This window comes from Danio rerio, chromosome 8, assembly GCF_049306965.1.
Source record: "Danio rerio strain Tuebingen ecotype United States chromosome 8, GRCz12tu, whole genome shotgun sequence".
In the NCBI taxonomy this organism is placed as follows: Eukaryota; Metazoa; Chordata; class Actinopteri; order Cypriniformes; family Danionidae; genus Danio; species Danio rerio.
Window position 1 is genome coordinate 62,037,900 of NC_133183.1, and position 22,785 is coordinate 62,060,684.

Consider the following 22,785-nt stretch of genomic DNA (forward strand, 5'->3'; position numbering starts at 1 on the left):
ATGAGCATCCCTACCTAGGACCTCAAAACATTACAGATATGCTGACTGAATACGAACCTAACAGATCATTAAGATCAAGTAAATTAGAAATCCCAAGAGTTCAGTCAAAGCAGGGTGAATCTGCCTTTAGCTACTAACAGCGCCCCCTACTGCTGGAATCAGCTTCAAGAAATGATCAGATGTGCTCCAACATTAGGCACATTCACATCAAGACTGAAAACACATCTGTTTAGCTGCGCCTTTACTGAATCCCTGATCACACTATTATGTCTTTTCTTGTCATTCTTTTAAACCCTGTTTTTAACATTTTTTTTGTTTTTTGTTGATTTTATTTTCTTATACTTGTCTCTTTTATTCATATTTATGTAAAGTGTACTGGTTGGTTTCTTGTCCCGTCTTGTTTGTCCTGTCTTATTTGCACTAAATGTTGCACAAACCGCACTGTGCACTATTATTTTATTTATTTTTAATTTATCTTAATTTAATTCTCTAATTTTTTATAGTCTTGTGCAATGTTGTCAATTTATATTGTTTTATGTAGCGCCTTGGTCCTGGAGGAATATTGCTTTGTTTCACTTTGTACTGCACTGTATATTGACTAAAGCAGGGGTTCTCAACTGGTTTAGCCATGGGACCCACATTTTTACATGGTCATCAAGCCGCGACCCAAATTTTTAGAAACTATAATACAATTTTAGGAATTATAATTAATTTGTGTTTATTTGTTAACATAAACAAGTAGTGACAGATACATGATAAGAAATTCACCAAGACCTACAAATAAACAATATTTTATTGCAGTCTTTTAACAAAATGGATCAAATTATAGAAATATAAATGTAAACATGACCAATACAGTTGATAATAAACTGTCAATAAAACATGTTTCTGGTTTCTAAATGTTTTAATTTAAAAGGTTTCATGCTCTTATGAGAGCACCTCACATATCACGCTTTAAGTCTTTTTTGTCGTCAATATATATATATATATATATATATATATATATATATATATATATATATATATATATATATATATATATATATATATATATATATGTATTCATACTTTACATATTCGGGGTCATACTTGCGATTCGGCAAATTTGTTGCAACAATTAAATGAAATTTCACATGTCAAACGGTAGGGTTGTCGCGCATGCATTACAAAATAAAAGTCCGGTATAAGCAAAATAAGTAGGCCTACAAATTTTTACTTTTGTTGTTTTTTTGACCACACACTGCGCGACCCACTGAAAATGTTCCTGCGACCCACTTTTGGGTCGCGACCCACCAGTTGAGAAACACTGGACTAAAGCACTTTGAATTACCATGTATCTTGAAATTACCATGTGTATGAAATGTGCTATACAATAACGCATGCCTTTTTTCCCCAGCATTCTTCAAAATATCTACTTTCATTTTTAACTCAAATAGGTTTGGAAAAAGTATAGAATGAGTAAATGACTGAATGTTTAGTTTTGGGTGAACTGTCCTTTTAAAAGATGTTTACTCTGTTTATAATATTGTGAAATAATGCTAAACAGGGAGTCAAAAAGCACCATAAAGTAGAGTTTCAGGCTTTATATCAATCAAGCAAAACCAGAGAATGCACCAATGTGACAATTTAAAATAAAATCAGCCAATAAACTTTCATTTTATAGAGTTGAACTTAAGAAAGAGCGCAGCTTTTTGAGTTTGATGCAATAAAACGACATTTCTTTCTCCTTTTTAGAGCCAAACAGGTCATTGTTTTGAATACTCTAACAGTTTACTCACACAAGCACAGGATATTTTAAAGAACAAAACAAACACACTCGCACACAATAGCACTATTGACACAATTGTGTCTTGAAGACTGAAGTGCAAAGAGCGTCTGGAAAGAGACGCTAACACCTGAATGTGGGAAAAATGCCCAGTGGATCCTGGAACGACGTACAAGACTTCCCCCAAAAGACAAGACTAAACAGTTTAAAAAGTGTTTCCACTGAGGTGTGTTTGTTTGCCAGTGTGGGCGCCGCAACACAAAAGCCACAGTTACAAGGTTTGGCGAGTCCCTTGTTCTGGACCAAAAACCTGACTGTTTTAAAATAGCATGGGATTGTGCTGAACGCGCTTGCACTGGGAGCTAGAGACTGAAAATCGAATGAAAAAAACATCTAATATATATATATATATATATATATATATATATATATATATATATATATATATATATATATATATATATACATATATACATATATATACATACATACATATACACACATACACACATACACACATACATACATACATACATACACACATACATACATACATACATACATACATACATACATACATACATACATACATACATACATACATACATACATATATATATATATATATATATATATATATATATATATATATATATATATATATATATATATGTATGTATGTATGTATGTATGTATGTGTGTATGTATGTATGTATGTATGTGTGTATGTGTGTATGTGTGTATATGTATGTATGTATATATATGTATATATGTATATATATATATATATATATATATATATATATATATATATATATATATATATATATATATTAGATGTTTTTTTCATTCGATTTTCAGTCTCTATCTCCCAGTGCAAGCGCGTTCAGCACAATCCCATGCTATTTTAACACAGTATATATATATATATATATATATATATATATATATATATATATATATATATATATATATATATATATATATATATATATATAAATGTATGGCTGAATTTGAAACAAACTTAAGATGTCTGCGCAACAAAATGAGACATAGCTAATTTAAATTAATTTTCAAAATTTATGAAACAAAAAATTCAAATTCAAAACAAAACAATTCCAATTTTATTGTTAATATTTGGCGCCAGTTAATCAGGAAGTGACGATTTTGTTCTCTTTGACTCATTGGATGAAAATGCTGCCTTATTCACATGTCTTTTATGCAGCGATTAGAATCGAATTCGCATCCTTGGATAGAAACATAGCTAGTGTCAGGCTGCTTTGTGTTCAGTGTTATGGCAAAAATAGCTTAATTTCATTTCCTTTAAAGTAAAATAACTAAATACATACTTACCTCCAGGGCCGTTTATATTGAAGTTGACATTTAGCCACACCATGTTGGCGTTTCGTAACATCAAATTTTTACGAGGTGGGTCGTTAGCCCAACGCTGAACCCACAACCTGGAGGACCAGGACATACACAAGCACTAGCGTACTCAGTAAATCTATAGTGCATGTCTTTTGAGGGAAATCCGTGTGATCATGGGGAGAACATGCAAACTCCACATAGAAACGCCACACAGGTTGAAAAGAAATGCCCAATTCAGATGGCACTTAGAGGCTTTTGCCTCAGAACTCTTCATATGTAAGGAACTGCCACAAGGCCTTGAAAAACATTAAGAATGAATGCGCTCGCTAACAGATGATTACAGTACGTGTCAAAACATGTCACCAAAATGAATAGAGGCATTGCTGTGGTTTGAGCAGGGAACATGTTGTAATACGGGACAATGACTGTTCGGAGATTATCTCTGACGGGCCATGCTGACTGTAATTAACAACAGAGGGAAAAGTAGAGCATTTACTGCTACTTGTTTTCACATTTTAAAATCAACACTCAACAACAATCAACATTTTCTTTAATAGGGCTGGACAATATATCGTGAAACTATCGATATCTTGATAATAGTATATGGATTTTATGTAATCGCAGACATGAGTGATTAAGTGACTAATGAGTAATTAATTAAAATCAATTTATTTTATGCATTGATTGTTTATCTAAATTTGACCAATCAGATGAGGTCTCACTATCTTCAGCCCCGCCTCCCCAGTAGATGCTGTTCTGCTATTGGCTGGAGGTGGACCCAGCGCTGAAAATAAACACTAATGGGCGGAGTCTAAACAAGAGAGGAAAATGATAACAGCCAATCAGAGTCAAGATATCTGCTGAGATTTTCACTCATGCGTAGTGTTTAAAAGACTAAATTTTGGCATCTAGACCGTTTTTTAGAATTAAGTAGAATTAATTAGATCTGAAAAATATCTCTTTACTTTAATATCGTTATATAAACAAATGATTCAAAAACACAGCTAATTAAAACAGCATTTTTCTGCGGAAATGTTATATCGTACAAAATATTGTTATCGCAATACTCAAAAACAATATTGCATATTTTTTCAGTATCGTGCAGCCCCAGTAACCAAACAAATAAAATATAAATAAGGAAGTTTTTAAATAAACAATTCAATTTAATGATGAAATTATGTCCACTTCATTTGCATATTGAAAAATTATTTATGCAACTTGCTTTTATGATAGCTTTATTTAAACGTGGAATAAGCAAACGTATACAAGGCTGTAGAACGCTTGATTCTGATTGGCTAATGAACATTCAAAGCAGTTCCAGGCAGTTGTTGAACGCATTACAGCTCCATAATCGCTATGCTGAATGATTTGAGTTATTTCACAGCTGAAACAAACAAAAAAATCTAATAAAAACAGTACGCTTTACATCATGGCCGCATCACCACCTTATGTGCATTATTTTCAAATAATCCAATGACCTATCATCAATTATTCCTTGCTTAAATGATCAAGACATCACTCAGAAGTTAATACAGAATGAATATCCAAACTAGAGTGCAAAAATACAGATATTTTCTAGAGTTCGCTAGTTGTCTACCAAATTAAAAGTCCATTTTCAGTATGAATAACAAAAAGCATTGGGAAAATCCTCAATATGTGGAGAGTTCGCTAGTAATATGATCAAATAAAAAGTCTATTTTCAGTATGAATATGTGTAGCATTATAATATTGACATGAATTGAATCTCATTCATTCCAAATATGTTTGAAATGGTTTCATATTGCAGTTTACGCAACAAGGAAAGATGTTAATACTCTTCTAGAGCCACACAAATAATAAAAGTACATTAAAATAAGCATAACATTCAAAATGTGGCATGATTTAACTGCGCAAACAAAAAGCACTGGGAAAATCCTCAATATGTGGAGAGTTCACTAGTAATGTGACCAAATTAAGTCTATTTTCAGTTTGAATAGGTGAAGCATTACAGATTTAATACTGACATGAGTTCAATCTAATTCAGCCCAAATATGTTGGAAATTGTTTCATATTGCAGTTTATGGAACAAGGAAAAATGTTAATACTCTTCTAGAGCCACACCAAGAATAAAAGTACATTAAAATAAGCATAACATTCCCAATGTGGCTTGAATTTATTGCGTCAACAAAAAGCACTGGGAAAATACTCAATAGGTGGAGAGTTCGCTAGTAGTGTGACCAAATTAAAAGTCTATTTTCAGTATGAATATGTGTAGCATTACAATATTGACATGAATTCAAACTCATTTATCCCAAATATGTTTGAAATGGTTCCATATTGGAGTTTACGGAACAAGGAAAAATGTTAATAATACTCTAAAATAACCATAAATTTTGCAATGCAGCTTAATTTTACAGCACCAACATTTCATTTTCAGTATGACTAGGTGTAGCAGTACAGACTTAATACTGACACGAATTTAATCTAGTTCAGCCCAAATATGTTCAAAATGGTTTCATATTGCAGTTAACGGAACAAGGAAAAATGTTAATACTCTTCTAGAGCCACACCAAGAATAAAAGTACATTAAAATAAGCATAACATTCCCAATGTGGCTTGATTTTACTGCATTAACAAAAAGCATTGGGAAAATCCTTAATATGTGGAGAGTTCACTAGTAATGTGACCAAATTAAGTCTATTTTCAGTTTGAATAGGTGAAGCATTACAGATTTAATACTGACATGAATTCAATCTAATTCAGCCCAAATATGTTGGAAATGGTTTCATATTGCAGTTTACGGAACAAAAAAAATGTTAATACTTTTCTAGAGTCACACCAAGAATAAAAGTACATTAAAATACCCATAATATTCCTACTGCACCTTAATTTTACTACGCCAACAAAACCCATTGGGAAAATACTCAATGTGTCAAGTTGACTATTATTCATTCATTCATTTTCTTGTTGGCTTAGTCCCTTTAAAACCCGTGGTCGCCACAGTGGAATGAACCGCCAACTTATCCAGCAAGTTTTTACGCAGCGGATGCCCTTCCAGCCGCAACTAATCTCTGGGAAACATCCACACACACACCCATACACTATGGACAATTTAGCCTACCCAATTCACCTGTAACGCATGTCTTTGGACTGTGGGGGAAACCGGAGCACCCGGAGGAAACCCACGCGAAGGCAGGGAGAACATGCAAACTCCACACAGAAACACCAACTGAGCCGAGGTTCGAACCAGCGACCTTCTTGCTGTGAGGCGACAGCACTACCTACTGCGCCACTGCCTCGCCCAAGTTGACTATTAGTGTAACCAAGTTAAAAAATTATTTTCATTATGAATGTGTAGGATTAAAGACCTAATGCTGACATGAATTCAAACTCATTCAGCCCAAATATGTTCGAAATGGATTCATATTGGAGATCACGTAACAAGGAAAGATGTTAATACTCTTCTAGAGCCACACCAAGAATAAAAGTACATTAAAATAAGCATAAGATTTACAATACGGCTTGATATTACTGCACAACAAAAAGCATTGGGAAAATCCTCAATGGGTGGCGAGATTGCTAGTAGTGTGACCAAATTAAAAGTCTATTTTCAGTATGAATATGTGCAGCATTACAATATTGACATGAATTCAAACTCATTTATCCCAAAAATGTTCAAAATAGTTTTATATTGCAGTTTATGCAAAAAGGAAACTGTTATTTTTATTATTCATATTAGAGTGCACGTAACAAGGAAAGATGTTAATACTCTTCTAGAGTCACACCAAATATAAAGGTACATTAAAATAACTATAACATTCCTAATGCAGCTTGATTTTACTGCATTAACAAAAAGCATTGGGAAAATCCTCAATATGTGGAGAGTTCGCTAGTAATGTGACCAAATTAAGTCTATTTCCAGTATGAATAGGTGAAGCATTACAGATTTAATACTGACATGAATTCAATCTAATTCAGCCCAAATATGTTGGAAATGGTTTCATATTGTAGTTTATGGAACAAGGAAAAATGTTAATACTCTTCTAGAGCCACACCAAGAATAAAAGTACATTAAAATAAGCATAACATTCCCAATGTGGCTTGATTTTATTGCGCCAACAAAAAGCACTGGGAAAATCCTCAATATGTGGAGTTGTCGAGCCGCTAGCAGACGATTCCTCGGGCCAAGCGCGAGCATTCGTCTCAATGACAAGCGCTGAGAAGAGCCGAGCTGCTTGGCCGACACACTCGATCCTTAAAAACAGTCCCGGCGGATTATTGAGGAATGTCAGCTCCGAGCAGGCCCTAAATCAATTATGGGAAATCTGCACGCCTGCATTTCCCCACATCTTTCCCTTCTGTCACTTCATACCTCTCTTTCTTTCCATCTTCCACTTATTTTGGTCCCTCTTTTTTCCGCCAAACTCATTTTTCTTTTGCGCTTTTTCACTATATGATGCTTTAAACAGTCATTGAGACAGCTGTCCTTAGTGTGAGATGAAGTTAATATGTTGAATGAGTATGTGATCAGAACTGCTCAATGGCTTTGAATGATCTTCTGTTGATCTGACTTAAGAACAACAACAACAACAAAATAAATAAATAAATAATAATAAAAAAAAAGTCAAAATTTGGAATCCCTTTGTAGGTATCCTATAGGAAGCTGATGCAAATCTTTTCTCTGTATGACTTGTATTACCTGCTATTGATATACCGCTGTTGTTATAGGATGTACCTTTATATTGTATGTGAAAGTACATGCATTTACTAATATGTTTATATAATTTTTATTATTACTATTTATACATTTTTATTTATTTATTTATGTATTTATTTCTGTTGTTTTACTATTCATTTATTATCATTATTATTATTTTGTAAGTTTGAATCTGATTTTTGTTGTACATGTTAAAAGCTACTAAAATTAATAAAAACAGTGTTTAAAAAAACATAATAAAGGTTTTCTTTTTACTGAAATATTTCATAAATATAAAATGAAGCCTTCAGCATTCACAAGTGCATTCGAGGTTAGTTATCTGAATTAAAGTGTAGATCTAAATACACACACACACACACACACACACACACACACACACACACACACACACACACACACACACACACACACACACACACACACACACACACACACACACACACACACACACACACACACACACACACACACACACACACACACACACACACACACACACACACACACACACACAAATACGAATACAACACAACAGGTGTCAGGCTGATGCTTTAATGCATTAAACAGTGCTTCAGGCAGAATTTCTCTTTTAATTTGGCAAAATTTTGTGTGCAAAGCTGAGAGTTTATCAATATGAAAGCAAATACAATTCATTTGTATTAATATGTCATGTTTTTACTAGATTTGCTGAAGCAGAATCTGTAATAAAACATATTTATTTGCTTTTTTAGATTTTTTTTAAACGTCACTTCTGATCTTTTTATTATAATACAAAACTGCAAAAGTACTGGACTGATCACAGACCCACGTTTTAATGCACTAAACAATGGTTTAGGCAAAAAAAATTATAAATTTGGCAAAATAAATTAGGCAAAGTTAAAGTTTCATCACTACAAAAACAAATATGATTAATTTGCATTCAAATTTTCCGTTTTTACTAAATTTTCTAAAGCAAAATCTGTTCAAAACTCATCCACATTCTATTTTCTTTTATTTTGACATCCCTTTTGCTCTTTTTTTATTATAATAAAAACTGCAAAAGTAACTCGATTGATCGCAGGTAGAGATGCAGGTATAGTCTAAGGAATAATCATGGTTTCACAATTATTATGCATTCATGAATTTCACATTTAGGTTAACAGAGGGAACATAACTTTTTATATATATAAAATATATATTATTATATATAATATATTTATATATATAATCCATGGCAGAGCGCCACACCAAAATTCACCCCGTCACTGCTACATTACTACTCATTTGCTTGCATGCCGATTTTCTCTGTTCGTGCACAAAATTTCTTGCACGCCCTCATACTCTGCTCAAGCGCAGATCTTCTTGTGCGCTCTCAAATAAACACTGCTGAAGTTCGATTTAGTGCATTTATATAACAAACATGTCTCCAACATTTATTCGATTTGCAAGAAATATTTATAAATGTCTCCAATAGACCTACAGAGCGGCATTATTGCTCCCTGAAATAAAGTGAAGCGGCTATAAACTCCATCAAAATAAAGGCATATATACATTTTAAAGTATTATAAAGCATTATTTATTATCTATAAAGTATAATTATGGAAACTGTGTTGATCTTAACTGAAAGCTACGCCGTATTTGCTAGCCTCACGCACCTGTCAGTCAGCCCGTCACCTGTAAGGGTTAAACAAATGACGCGCAGCACTACTATGATTACAGAAAGTTTGAGCTGTTGTAATTCACTTACCTTTTAAAACGTTTTGGTGAGATTATATCCCGTTATTAAAAAAACAACGACTGAACGTTTTAAAGAGATTCGCATTACATAAACGCAATCTCGACTTGTAATACTGAGCTCAAGACGTTAGTCATTGAAATAACACCACATGTAGTTCAGGTAGAAATACACCTTTTTTTTAAATAACTAGATTTTTAGACTTTTATTTATTGATTTTAAAATTCTTCAATATTTAGCTAAAAATACTATTAGTGGTTTTTGTTGTGACATCCAAAAATCACATTATAAACCAAATATAATGCAACACCGCAAACTACAACAACCCTATTAATCACAATGTGGGAATCACGTGTGTATGCATGCACACATGCAGGATCTCTATGTTCTGTATGCTAAAGAATGTCAAATAAAAAAAATAAAAAAATCATTTATAGGATTACGGAATGGTTATGAAATACAAACAAAACCAAAGCCACAGGTATTCAAAACTCTACATCCCCTATGGCAATTTCGCCCTCTTTATATACTGCACTGGAAAACTATAAATATTACATGAAACGTCTGAATTCAGAGGAGTTTTTCAATTCCACCTCAGGGATATCCGAGCAGAAGTGTACATATTAGTTTAGAAGCAGCACGAGTGGAAGTTTACTTTATTAGTGACTGCTGTAGGATTCACTGTGGTATTCGAGGCCAAGTGTTGTGCAACCTCGGATACCTAAAACATGATTTGTGCGCTTGTAAAGCATTCACTAAGAAAACAGAAATAAATGCAAACAAACCTACGCAGGGAGACCCCTTCACAGAACTGATTTCACTGCAGTTTCATGGTTATTAATTTTGTATGTGCGTCAAATGCTGCAAAAATCTCCAATTTTTGTGTCAAACCAAATTAAATTGATAGATATATTTAGCATTTTTTGACAAAGCATTTTCTCTTGTAAATCGTTGGCTTGTTTTTTTCACTTTATTTTATATGCTTTAATAAATTAAAATGCTTTCTCATTTGATTTAGTCTTGTTGTTTGTGGTTTTATTTATTTATTTTTTTGTAAAGCACATTGGTCGTCTAAAAGTTTGATTTAAAATACGTAGATAATTAATAATAAATGTTTTTCAAATAAACTGATCTGAAAAATTCACTTATCATGTATTTAATTAAGTATTGTTCTGAATGAGACAAAAAAAAATTTAAGTACAACCTTACACTGTATATCTTGGTAAAAATATGATTGAGTGATTTTTGGTATACCTTTAATAAATGGGAGACAAAAAGGCTGTATAACACTTCTATTGTTTTGTTGCCTGAAAAATCATTTTTGTCTTTGACCCACGTTTAGACCAAACATTTCGTTCTGCAAAATAATTTCAGAAATAAAATTGCTATTGGACAAGAAAAATCTTTCTTTCATAACAAGCTCCATCTTTCATCCAATGTTAAAGTATAATGGCTTTCATCCTGACAAAGAACATTCTCTGAAGCCTTGTGTGTTTTTTTACATTTAATCCAGTTTCACAAATTCTCCATTTTACAAAACATTCAGCCTACTGCACAAAACAGAAGCTTTTGAATACCTTTACAAGATGACATTGTCAAATTACTCAAATTCTGAACAAAACAAAAAAAATAGCACAGACTTACGCTCTTACAGGCAAACATACTCTACATTTCTGCCAGGGGTGTGAACATACATTGGTCTCATTGTTGAGTTCGATTTCAATCATCATGTCATTGATTCAGTTTAATTAAATACCACGATACACTCCATCCACAATATTCTGTTTTACTTCATAAGTATACAATTTGGTCGTTTAAAATAAATAAGCATAGTCAGATATATGAACTGAACCTTTCATATCACCTGACTGCTCAAAGAAAACATTGGACAAAACTCAAGTTCAGCCTATAAATACACAAGTAAATGCTAAAAGTAGAGTTTTTAAAGAGACAATTCACCCGAAAATGTAAATGATGTCTTCATTTACTCACCCTTTACTTGTTTCAGAGTCTCTTTCCTATATGCTAAACACAAAAGAAGATATTTTGAAGAATGTTAAAAACCCGTAACTATCCTGTCACTTCTACAGCAAGTTACATTACAGTACATGCTTTTAGTAATGTTTACGTGAAACTGAGCTTTGCAGTGCAACACATGTTTACAACTGGAAAGGGGGCGGTATATGATGCAAGAGTAATTTTTTTTATCCCTATTAATATTTTATTCATAATCGTTAGAAGCCAAAATTGAAATCAAAAGCTGAATTTTGATAGTTTGTCTCTTTTCTTTGTTGTTTTCTTTTAAATTGTCTTTTGTTTGTATAAAGTACGAGCCAATGTTTGTTCTTGTTCTGTGTGTGTGTAGATATATATATATATATATATATATATATATATATATATATTTTATATATATATATATATATATATATATATATATATATATATATATATATTTATATATATATATATATATATATATTTATATATATATATATTATATATAAATGCTTAAAATAAAGTAATATAAAAAAACGAATGAATTTTGATTAACTGCACAGCCCTAATATATCGTTATCGATATATTTACAATTTACCATATCGCCCAGGCCTAATTACAATTTCTCCAGATGACCTAAACAGCTCTATTTGCAAAGTCATGACATTACTACATTAACTTATAATCTTTAATACATGGTTACATAATCTTTATTAAACTTCTTTATGTGCAACTAAAATGCTTTAAACTCTCTTAAAATCCTCATGTAGTCACTGAGCTTATAAACACATGCAGATTATGAACTTTCACTCTATTATGGTTCAATTGTGCAGCATGTAAACAAATCTTAACCTGTGGTTCTGGTCATCTATAATCTAACATTGCATATCTTGCGATGTGACTATTGCAGATGCACACATTGCGTTATCGATACTCAAACGATTAGAGGTGTGAACCTATACTGGTCTCACGGTTCGGTTCGGATACGATTATCATGCCTTCGATTCGGTTCAATTCGATATCTCGGTGCATTGACGATGCTTTCTATATACAGTGTTATATTTTATGGGGGAGGCTATAACAAGCTGTCTGTATTAACACACAGACACACAGCACCACACTGTCTCTTATTCAAACACATACACAAACATAGACAGCACCAAACAAACACACACACACACTTAAGCCCTCGCAACAAGGAGAGCTCGCGCTAAGCGGAGCAGAAAAACTAAACAAACGAAAAAAAAAAAGAAGCACTTTTCCGACGGTCCCTTACTGAGAGCTCCTCTCAGCGCGAGCTCTCCCGGCTAAACACATATTGCGAGGGCTTAAACGGAGCAGTGATCGTAATGTCGTGCGAAAAAAAAAAAAGAAAGACAGCTGTGAAACATAACCAGCTTTGTCTTTTTGTAGGAAACACACTTTAGATCTTTTTAGGGTAAGAGGTTTTTGAGTTAATGCCGTCTATAACTGAATGTGTGTCAGGAATATCGAAAACAAAACCAACTGATCCGCGCTCATTTCTGGCGCCCCTCTGGATATACAGCGCCCTTAGCATTTGCCTATGGTGCCTATGCCACAGGCCGGCCCTGAGTTGCCTGAGTGTTGTAAATACTCGCGCTCGCCTCCCTTGCAACAGAGCGCATAGGAGATAAATGACGTCAGTACATAATAACCGGTTATGATTATTACTGAACTGATACAGAATTGTCCGCGTCTGCATCGCGGTGCACCGAAGAAACAATTAATTTTGACACCCCTACAAACGATATATTGTGCGGGCCTAGTCCATACAATTTCAAAAAGATAATATATGATAATTAGGGGTGTCACGATTTCGATTTTTAATCGAAATCGATCTAAATTTATGCTCAATTTCGATTATCGAATCAAAAAATAGAATCGTCGATGCTGCCACGCCCCCATGTCACGTCAGCTTGGCTTGCCAAGCGGGGAAAAAACAGGCTTGTTGAAGTGCTTGTTAAAATGCAGACGCAGGAGAGCCGTCGACAGAACTTAAACCCTCTCCTCTTTCAATGAAGTAGCCGGTGTGGAAGCATTTTGGATTTCCAGTGAGTTATGTTGACAACGTTCGTGTTGTCGACAAAAAAAAAAACACAGTTTTGCAAGATCTGCTATGTACGTATTACGTACGGTTCGTCCGATAGACAACACCGGCATCGCGATCCTCCGCCCGCCCCCGTTGCAAATCCGCTCGCGAAAAGTACACACTCAGGCCCTGTTTACACTGTCTTTGTTTTTAAATGGCATTTTAGAACGACAACGATTTGACATCCACAGTGGCGTGTAGCATTTCTGAGCAGCCCTCCTTCCTCTCTACCTCTGAAAATGCACATCACGTGACCACACAGACACAGACGCACACACAGCCATGCGCTCCAGACAGCAGGTTCAGGCAGTCAGAGGACTGCTTCAATCTTTCACTCACTTGTACTTAGTCATTTTAGCGAACACCTCAGATACTGTTGGCTGGTTCCTGTTGGTTGTGTGTCTTTTTTACCGACGAAATTATAACGACACAGATCACTGCCTATTCACGAGTCCCGCAGAAAAAGTGATTGACAGGTGGCAATTATGTGTGTATCTTGCCTTTATTCATTTACTGTATGATTTGTTTATGGGTAAAACAAAGACCATGCAGGTCAGGTAGTTTAAACGGTAGGCTACAAATTATTAATTGGTCATTAATTAATTATTCATAATCGAAAATCGAATCAAATCGTGCCTTTAGAATTGAAAATGTAATCGAATCAAGAATTTGGAGGATCGTGACACCCTTAATGATAATAACATAATAGGTCTGTAATAATGGATAATAACGGGTTTCTCAGTAGTGGAAGTCATAATAGTTGTCAAACTTAAAGCGCAGTAAATGGAAGAGTACAACAAGTAATGTTTTTACAATCCTATTTACTTAACTAGTAAAAGAAAAACTCTAGATGTTGTTATCAAGACTTTCAGAAGTAGGAAAACAACAGTGTTTACATTCCTGCCCCCATACACACTGCATTACACACACCTCACACAAGCAATCATTCGCTTTTTGGTGATATAATACAGATGCATACATTCAAAATCGATCAATTCTGCCACCCCTAATTTGTGCGTTTGTTTAAAAGTTGGAGCGCAACCGCAGCTCATCCTTCAGATTCTGACGGGCTTCTTCAAGCTGTGTTTGGAAACGTCCTTATGTGATTTTGACAGCTGTGACTGAGGCTGTCTGAGCGAGAGCTTAAGATTAGTGTGTAAATATCTCAAGTATGCCAACCACTCATTGTCTAAAGCGAAGCTTGCTCTCGAGGTGCCGACTGACAGGCTAAGCTCATCTGCCTCGGTGACCTCCCGTTTTACTCCGTCCACACTGATATGTATGCGATGGGCTTAAGGACAAGGCGCTATATCTCTTTACACTTATCTATTATATTTTACGCATCAGTCTTCTGGAACTTCCCCATAAAATACAAGCGGGATCTGTTTAGATTGTGGAGGTTATGAACTTCTGATTCAAATACTACGAGGAATAAAGAGAGTTATATATTGCTTTCTTTCGAAGCAGAAGGAGAAATGTGCATCTGGATGCATTCAGTTATGGGGTCAGGTTTCTGTGGGAACGAACTCTGTTGACGGTCCCCAATCAGCTAAAGGAATAAAATAAGTTAGAATCCTCATCCTGAATGACATCATCTGAATATTGTGCTAGTAAGCCCATATTAGCCTGTATATATTAGTCTCCTTCATGTGCATTATGGTGGAGAGATAGCAGAGTTTCTGTGATGGTAAAATGGGGTTTAATTCACCAAAATTTGAGGCAAGTATGATCGGAATCGGTCTAAAAATAACATAGCATATGATTTATTAAAGATGCAAGTCATAAACACACACCCACGAAAATTCACCATTTACTCACACTGGACTATATATTATTTCAGCATCGATATCGCAAAGTGCGCATCCACAATGGTCACATCGCAAGATATGCAATGTTGAGTCTGAATTATAGTTGACCAGGAGATACAGAACACATTTGAAGTCACTGCAGAGTTTAACTATATTAGAGTGAAAGTCTGCCATTCGCAGTTTTGATCCGTAACAATGATTAATTGTATTGAATTATTTACACAGAATTTCTGCAAAAGTTTCTAACTCTGAATTTTTGTCTGATATCTAGTCCAAATATCAACATTTCAATGCAAAAACAAGATTATTTTCTTACCACATTGGCAGATATTTTAGCTTGTTTCAGTATTATTAAAATATATATATATATATATATATTTAAAATGTATATTTTTCCAAATATTTCAAACATCCAAATAATATATATATTTAAAAAAAATTATTAATAATAAAAAAATTATTATATATATATATATATATATATATATATATATATATATATATATATATATATATATATATATTTATTCATTTTCTTTTCGGCTTAGTCCCTTTATTAATCGGGGGTCGCCACAGCGGAATGAACCGCCAACTTATCTAGCAAGTTTTTACGCAGCGGATGCCTTTCCAGCCACAACCCATCTCTGGGAAACATCCACACACACACACACACACACACACTCATACACTACGGACAATTTAGCCTACCCAGTTCACCTGTACCGCATGTCTGGACTGTGGGGGAAACCGGAGCACCAGGAGGAAACCCACGCGAACGCAGGGAGAACATGCAAACTCCACACAGAAACGCCAACTAAGCCAAGGCTCGAACCAGCAACCTTCTTGCACTACCTACTGCGCCACTACTTCGCCCCATATATATATATATATATTAGTGGGTTTTCAGTAAGTAAAAAAACTCTTAATTTCGACTTATTTCTTCTGTAGGTGAAAGCTAGTGATGTAACTGATCACAAATCTCACGGTACGAATAAATATAACACCAAAAATCTCATGTGTTTTGTATTCTGGTCACCTATAATCCCAACTCAACATTGCATACATTTGCGATGTGAATATTGCGGGCGCACACATTGCGATATCATTGCTCGAAAGATATATATCATGCAGGCTCACAATATAGCAAAAATGTCATGTTTTTTGGGGTAGTTTAACAATATTCAAATACAGAAATTGCATAATGAAATCTAAAATAATACTGAATTGAGCTTATTCTTCACCTACGAGCAGACGCAGACATTAAATCTTTCAGGCTCTACACTTCCACTCTTATTCACTTCCATTTTCCAGACGTTAAAAACAGCTTGTTATGTTGCAAACTAATATTTTCTTATGATATTAATCTACTTTTCATGTATAGTCATGAACGCACTTGTTTGTAGAGCCAGTAGTTTGACCGTTCCTACTCCTCCTCCCATAGACAACTTAATCAGAAGCTCTAAAACACGAGCGCACTTCCACATTGCTAGAATAAGGTCAATAGTCTTGATTGTATAAATAATTTCTACAATTACAATGTATTTGTTCTTGAATATTATTAATAATAATCTCTCTTGAAATGCTCACACACTAAAAAAAATGCATGCAGAAACTGAACTTTCCCTTCGTTGAAAATACAACACCACAAATCTCATGTGTTCTGTGGCTTTTTGGTCGACTATAATCCCAACATAACTCGATATTGCAAATCCTGGGATGTGATTATTGTGGATATCAATGCTCAAAGGTTTGCAGGTACACCCCAAGGCGATGTCGAGGGGTGGTATGAAGCAGGATAATTTAAGCGGTAGACCCTTCCCACAACAACACTCTATGGGCCGAAGAACAAAAGAGATCTGGGTACCACAACTGCTATGCATCGCGTCTGTAAGGAGCAGCCATTAGGCTAATGAGGGCCTATGGAGGTCCCAATGAAGCCATCAGCATTCACTCAGAATGACAATGTAAGACTAACGCCTCGGGATCTGAATGGAAGGGATTGGGAAGGAGGGACGAGTGAAAAGAAGCGGAGAGGCCAAGGAAAACTTGTGCGAGTGTCTGAAGGGAGGAGGGAATGGAGGGGGGGGAATCGTAACTTTTCACTCAAACGCTTGGCCGGGTCCAATCAAATCACTCTCCGATTCAGACGAGGACTTGAGCTCTGGGATAAACAATGCTTGTAAAATGTGTTGATTTGGGGAGATGGCTCAGAGTTTGGAGCAAAAAAAAGAAACCGGGAATGTTTTTTTTTCTTGCTGAAAAGACCCAAGCGTTCATTCTCTTTTTCTGCAGAGCGCTGACGCATAACACGGCAGCAAAGCCATACATGAATGCCCGCTGAGTTCTTTGCAAATCGGGTTGAAAAGACCCAATGCTGGGGCTAAAAGGGCAGTCAACCTTTCCCAGACACGGACACAAACTCAAAGCACATCTATAGGGAACGACCAAGCAATCTCGGACACCCAGATAGAGTTTCACCGTGACAGACCTCTTCTATCCGACCAGACTAATCTTATTTAAAGAACGCTAAACAAGTGGCGTCTGAAAATGCTTAATTACAGCCCAGTGGCAGGCAGCGGTGAATTAGATTCACGGGGTATTAGATCAATTAGCCAAGTATTTCACCAATTCACATGAGCGTATTCAAACATCGAAATGTGGCTGCAAAATGCCAGATTTTGGCAAATCTGATCCAGCAATAACCGGACATGATCGCTCAGAGCACAGTTAAATGAATGCAAATCTGTCTGATAGCTTAAGTACACAATTAAAACCAATTAAAAAGTTTAAAAGCTAAAACGACAACAAGTCATAGCATGTATTTCTTAAATAACGTGAAATTACTCAAATGCATCGACTAAATCTAAATTTCCATCATTTTTTTTAACACTTTTAACAAAATAAACAGCTCATAATCATACAGAACATGATTAAAACAGCACTTAATCACTGTGAATCTTTAAAAATTGTGTTTATAAGAAAACTTGTTGGTTCATTTCTATCGAAACTCACATTTGGAGCTCCTAAAAAAACTCCAGAGATGCACGAAGACTGATAGTGTGTTTAGAGCCACTCACCGTTCTTGCGCTCGGAGACAGGGCGCCGTTGGACAAGTAAGGATTGGCGAGATCTGGGATCATTAGAAACGGGTAGCCAGGATAATGGGGGCTCTTAAAAAAGCATCCATCTTGCTGTCTTCTCAGAGCTTGACGGTGGAGAGAGGAATGATTACGGATCAGGGTAGACACAAAAAGTTAGGCAAAGATCTAGTACGGCAGGCGGATTTAACATTGATTGCAGATGTTGATATTTTAGAGTCATGCAGTAATGACACCTCCGCATTAAATTTACAGACTCTTCCCTCAATTTAAAACACATGCATATTTAATAATACAAAATAGGAACACAATATTTAAATCTGCAAAAACGTGCGCATATTTTTACAGACACTTCAACTTTAAAACATTAAAGAATTTAAAATAATATACATATTTAATAACACAACACTAATAAGTGAAGTGTAACACTTCACTCAACTTTAAAACAATACAGAATTTATAATAATATACATATTTAATAACACTAAACACTAATAAGTGAAGTGTAACACTTCACTCAACTTTAAAACAATAAAGAATTTAAAATAATATACATATTTAATAACACTAAACACTAATAAGTGAAGTGTAACACTTCACTCAACTTTAAAACAATACAAAATTTATAATATAGATATTTAATAACACTAAACACTCATAAAAACATTTAAAGCTTCCAAAAAAAGTGTATGTATTATTACAGAGACTTCCTTAAACTTTAAATCAATGCAAAATACAAAATATTATACATATTTAATATCATTAAACACTAATTAAATGTTTAAAAGCTGCTAAAAAGCGTACACATCTTTACAGACAGTTCCCTCAACTTTAAAATAATGCAGAATTCAAGATAATATACATGTTTAATAACACTAAACACTAGTATTTTTAAAGCTGCCAAAAAGTAAATCTGTACAGACAGTTCCCTCAACTTTAAATCAATGCAAAATTGAAAGTAATATGCATATTTAATAACACCAAACACTAATACAACTTTGAAAAGCTTCCCAAAAAGTGTATGTATTATTACAAAGACTTCCCTCAACTTTAAATCAATGCAGAATTTTTAATAATATACATATTTAATATCACTAAACACTAATAAAATTTTAAAAAGCTGCCAGAAAGTGTAGGCATCTTTACAGATACTTCCTTCAACTTTAAAACAATGCAGAATTTTAAATATTATATATATTTAACAGTACTAAATACTAAAAAAATAAATATACTAAAAGTGTACAAGTAGATGCTTTTTTATTAATACTATTAGCAATTATTTAACCACTCAAACGTATTAGTGACAGCTTGATTGTTACTCATAATTACACCTCATTGTTGCTGGCGACAAATGTGCAATTTCTTGGAATAAAATATGTATAGATTGTAAAGTTACTACCTGTTCACTTTCAAATTGTCTGTATTGGTTTCTGCCACATAATGTTGTTTTTCATAATTATATTCATTCATTAGTAACTATATTTCACAAATGCTTATTTGTGAAATCATTTCTATCCCTAAAAGTGTACATATCTGTACAGACACTTCCCTCAACTTTAAAACGATAGAGAAATTAAAATAATATACATATTTAATAATACTAAACACTTATAAAATAAAACATGTACATGTTTTTATTTAACATTCGTAACTAATCCAATAAATAAAGTATATGCATTTTATATTAACACTATTAGCAACTATTTAACCACTGAAGCTGTCACTAATATTACACCTCATTGTCACTGGCAACAAATGTGCATTTTATGGATTAAAATATGTATAGATTTTGGATATTGCCTGTTCACCTTCAAATCATCTGTATCGGTTTCTGCTACATAATCTTGTTTTTCATAATTATATTAATTTATTAGTAACTATATTTCACAAATGCTTATTTGTGAAATCATTTCTATCCCTAAAAGTGTACGTATCTGTACAGACACTTCCCTCAACTTTAAAACAATAGAGAAATTAAAATAATATACATATTTAATAATACTAAACACTTATAAAATACAACATGTACATGTTTTTATTTAACATTCGTAACTAATCCAATAAATAAAGTATATGCACTTTATATTAACACTATTAGCAATTATTTAACCACTGAAGCTGTCACTAATATTACACCTCATTGTCAAAGGCAACTAATGAGCTTTTTTTTTTAATTAAAATATGTATAGATTTTGGATATTACCCGTTCACCTATAAATCATCTGTATCGGTTTCTGCTACATAATCTTGTTTTTCATAATTATATTCATTTATTAGTAACTATATTTCACTAAAGCTTGTTTGTGTCACTGAAATCATTTCTATCTCTAATTAAAAGTGAAACATTTACATATTTTTGCACAACTTTCAGTTGTTTTAGCAAAAAAGGCTCCTTTAATGTTTAAGTAGCATTACTACAAAATATAATAAATATGTGACAAAAATAATCTTTGAAGCAAAGTACTATTATCCAATGAATGATTATCAGTTAGATTGAAAACAATATTGTGAGTACTATCAACAATGACATACACTTAAAGTACACTTAAAATACTATTTTACTGCTGGTTCAGACTACTGATGTAAGATATTTGTTGAAACAACACATTTTTTACGGTTTTAATGGGGACAACTTAATTGTCTTAAGTTCAATCTACTTAGATTTGTTAAAACTATTAAGTTTACTTAATGAGTTGTGTTGGGAGAACATAAAGAAATTGTGTGGTACCCATAATTGTTTACAGAATAAAAACAGAGCTAGTTTTTGGGAAATAGTTGTTAAATCGGCATGCCACAGCTCTTACCTTCGGTGAAATACTCTCGGGCTTTCTCGTAACTTTCGAGATCTGCTCTTGGTTGAGGTCGCCTCTCGGTTTGCTGAAGGGAAGACGAAAAACAAAGCAGAAAAGTTATTTTTTCCGTCGGCAAACAACCACATCCATGCGCGTCTGTCGGCATGCGGTTGCGTCTGACTGAACTTACCTCAGAATCGGACGAGCTGCTGTTATTTTCCGACTCATTCACCAGAGACGACTTCACATCGTCCAGATCTCTCTCGGCGGACACGTTTTCGGAGATTTTGTCCTCCTGTTCGCCTTCATCTTTAAATGAGATCATTTCATCGTTGGCCCCGAGCTCGTCCCCTCCGCCTCCGTTAAGCTGCGGCATGTTTAACGTTACGGGCTTGTCTTGCAAACGGTCACAAAATCTAGAGTTTGTGTCGACTCTGAAGTGCACGGAAAACAGCGCAGTCCACTCAATGCGGGAATAAAACGTTCAGAAATAATCCTTGACGCATGTATTTAAATCCAGGTTGTCCATGTTTACCTTCGAGAAACGATCACACGGTATCCTTGTCGTAAACTCTGCAAACTCCCAGCAACCGCCGTGTCCTCGCTCGTTACTGCTTGCCGTCAAACTTACCAAACACGATTAAAAGTACTCGAAACAACTGTTGATTCTGTAATCCACAAAGCTAAAAGTTGATTATTGTTTTTCTTTTGAAAAACACGCACCCGTCAGTAGCATAGCGTGAACGCGCGTGCTTGATTGCAACAAAAGTTGTAACAACGGTCGCGGCGGCTCCGTAGTCTCTATCCCACAGACGTGTTTTAGTCAGATAAAACACAGATTCCTCCCGAATCAGCTGCTCGTTTCGTCCACGATGGGAATTACGACCGTCATGACTGCTAAGCGAAAGCACGGACACAGAAAACGGCGTGTTTGGACGCGGAGAGGATCCGTTTCCCTGTACGTTGAGCCGCTGATGGGGAATGCGCTAACAGCAGCGCGCCAGACTCTCTCTCTCTCTCCCTCTGTGTGTGTGTGTTAGCTGGACGAGCAGAATGCAGAGGAGGAGTTAAGCGCTGAAAAACGACACTCCATTCAACACACACACTCTCTCAAGAGAAGTTTAAAGGAACAGTTTGTTCAGAGCTTGATTCTTGAAATAGTTCAATGACACCAGGGCTTGGGATTGTGTTATTAAAGCAATATTGCAAGAACACGAGCGCGCCTTAATGTGCAGGCGCGTTCACCTCAACTAATTGAGGTGAACTAGTTTAGTCAACTGTTTTATGTTTACAACAATATTTTCAGTTTTGCTCAGAAAAAAACTTGGACAACATTTGAAGTGCATCTAAACTTTTCATCAATGTTGTCCTACAACTGGGGGTGGATTTAGGGATTTGGGGGCCTTAAGCAATTCCAGTTATGATGGTGCCCAAC

At 34.6% G+C, this 22,785-nt stretch overlaps 1 protein-coding gene across 2 annotated transcripts in view; it reads right to left on the bottom strand.

Annotated features, from left to right (window-relative positions):
- The window catches only part of tcf7l1b (transcription factor 7 like 1b), a 112,216-nt gene extending 89,837 nt beyond the window's left edge, over positions 1-22,379 (bottom strand). Inside the window, exons 1-3 of one of the 2 annotated variants that reach the window (XR_012383560.1) lie at positions 21,541-22,366; positions 21,363-21,435; positions 18,538-18,665 (exon numbers count right to left, since the gene is read on the bottom strand). Coding sequence is in view for 1 of the 2 variants with exons in the window: in NM_131296.2 (NP_571371.2) it covers positions 18,538-18,665; positions 21,363-21,435; positions 21,541-21,726 (387 nt within the window). In the remaining variant the exon portion in view is untranslated. Of the gene's footprint in view, positions 1-18,537; positions 18,666-21,362; positions 21,436-21,540 lie in introns of both variants that reach the window. The other variant, NM_131296.2, reaches the window with a different exon arrangement.
- Positions 22,380-22,785: the final 406 nt, after the last annotated feature.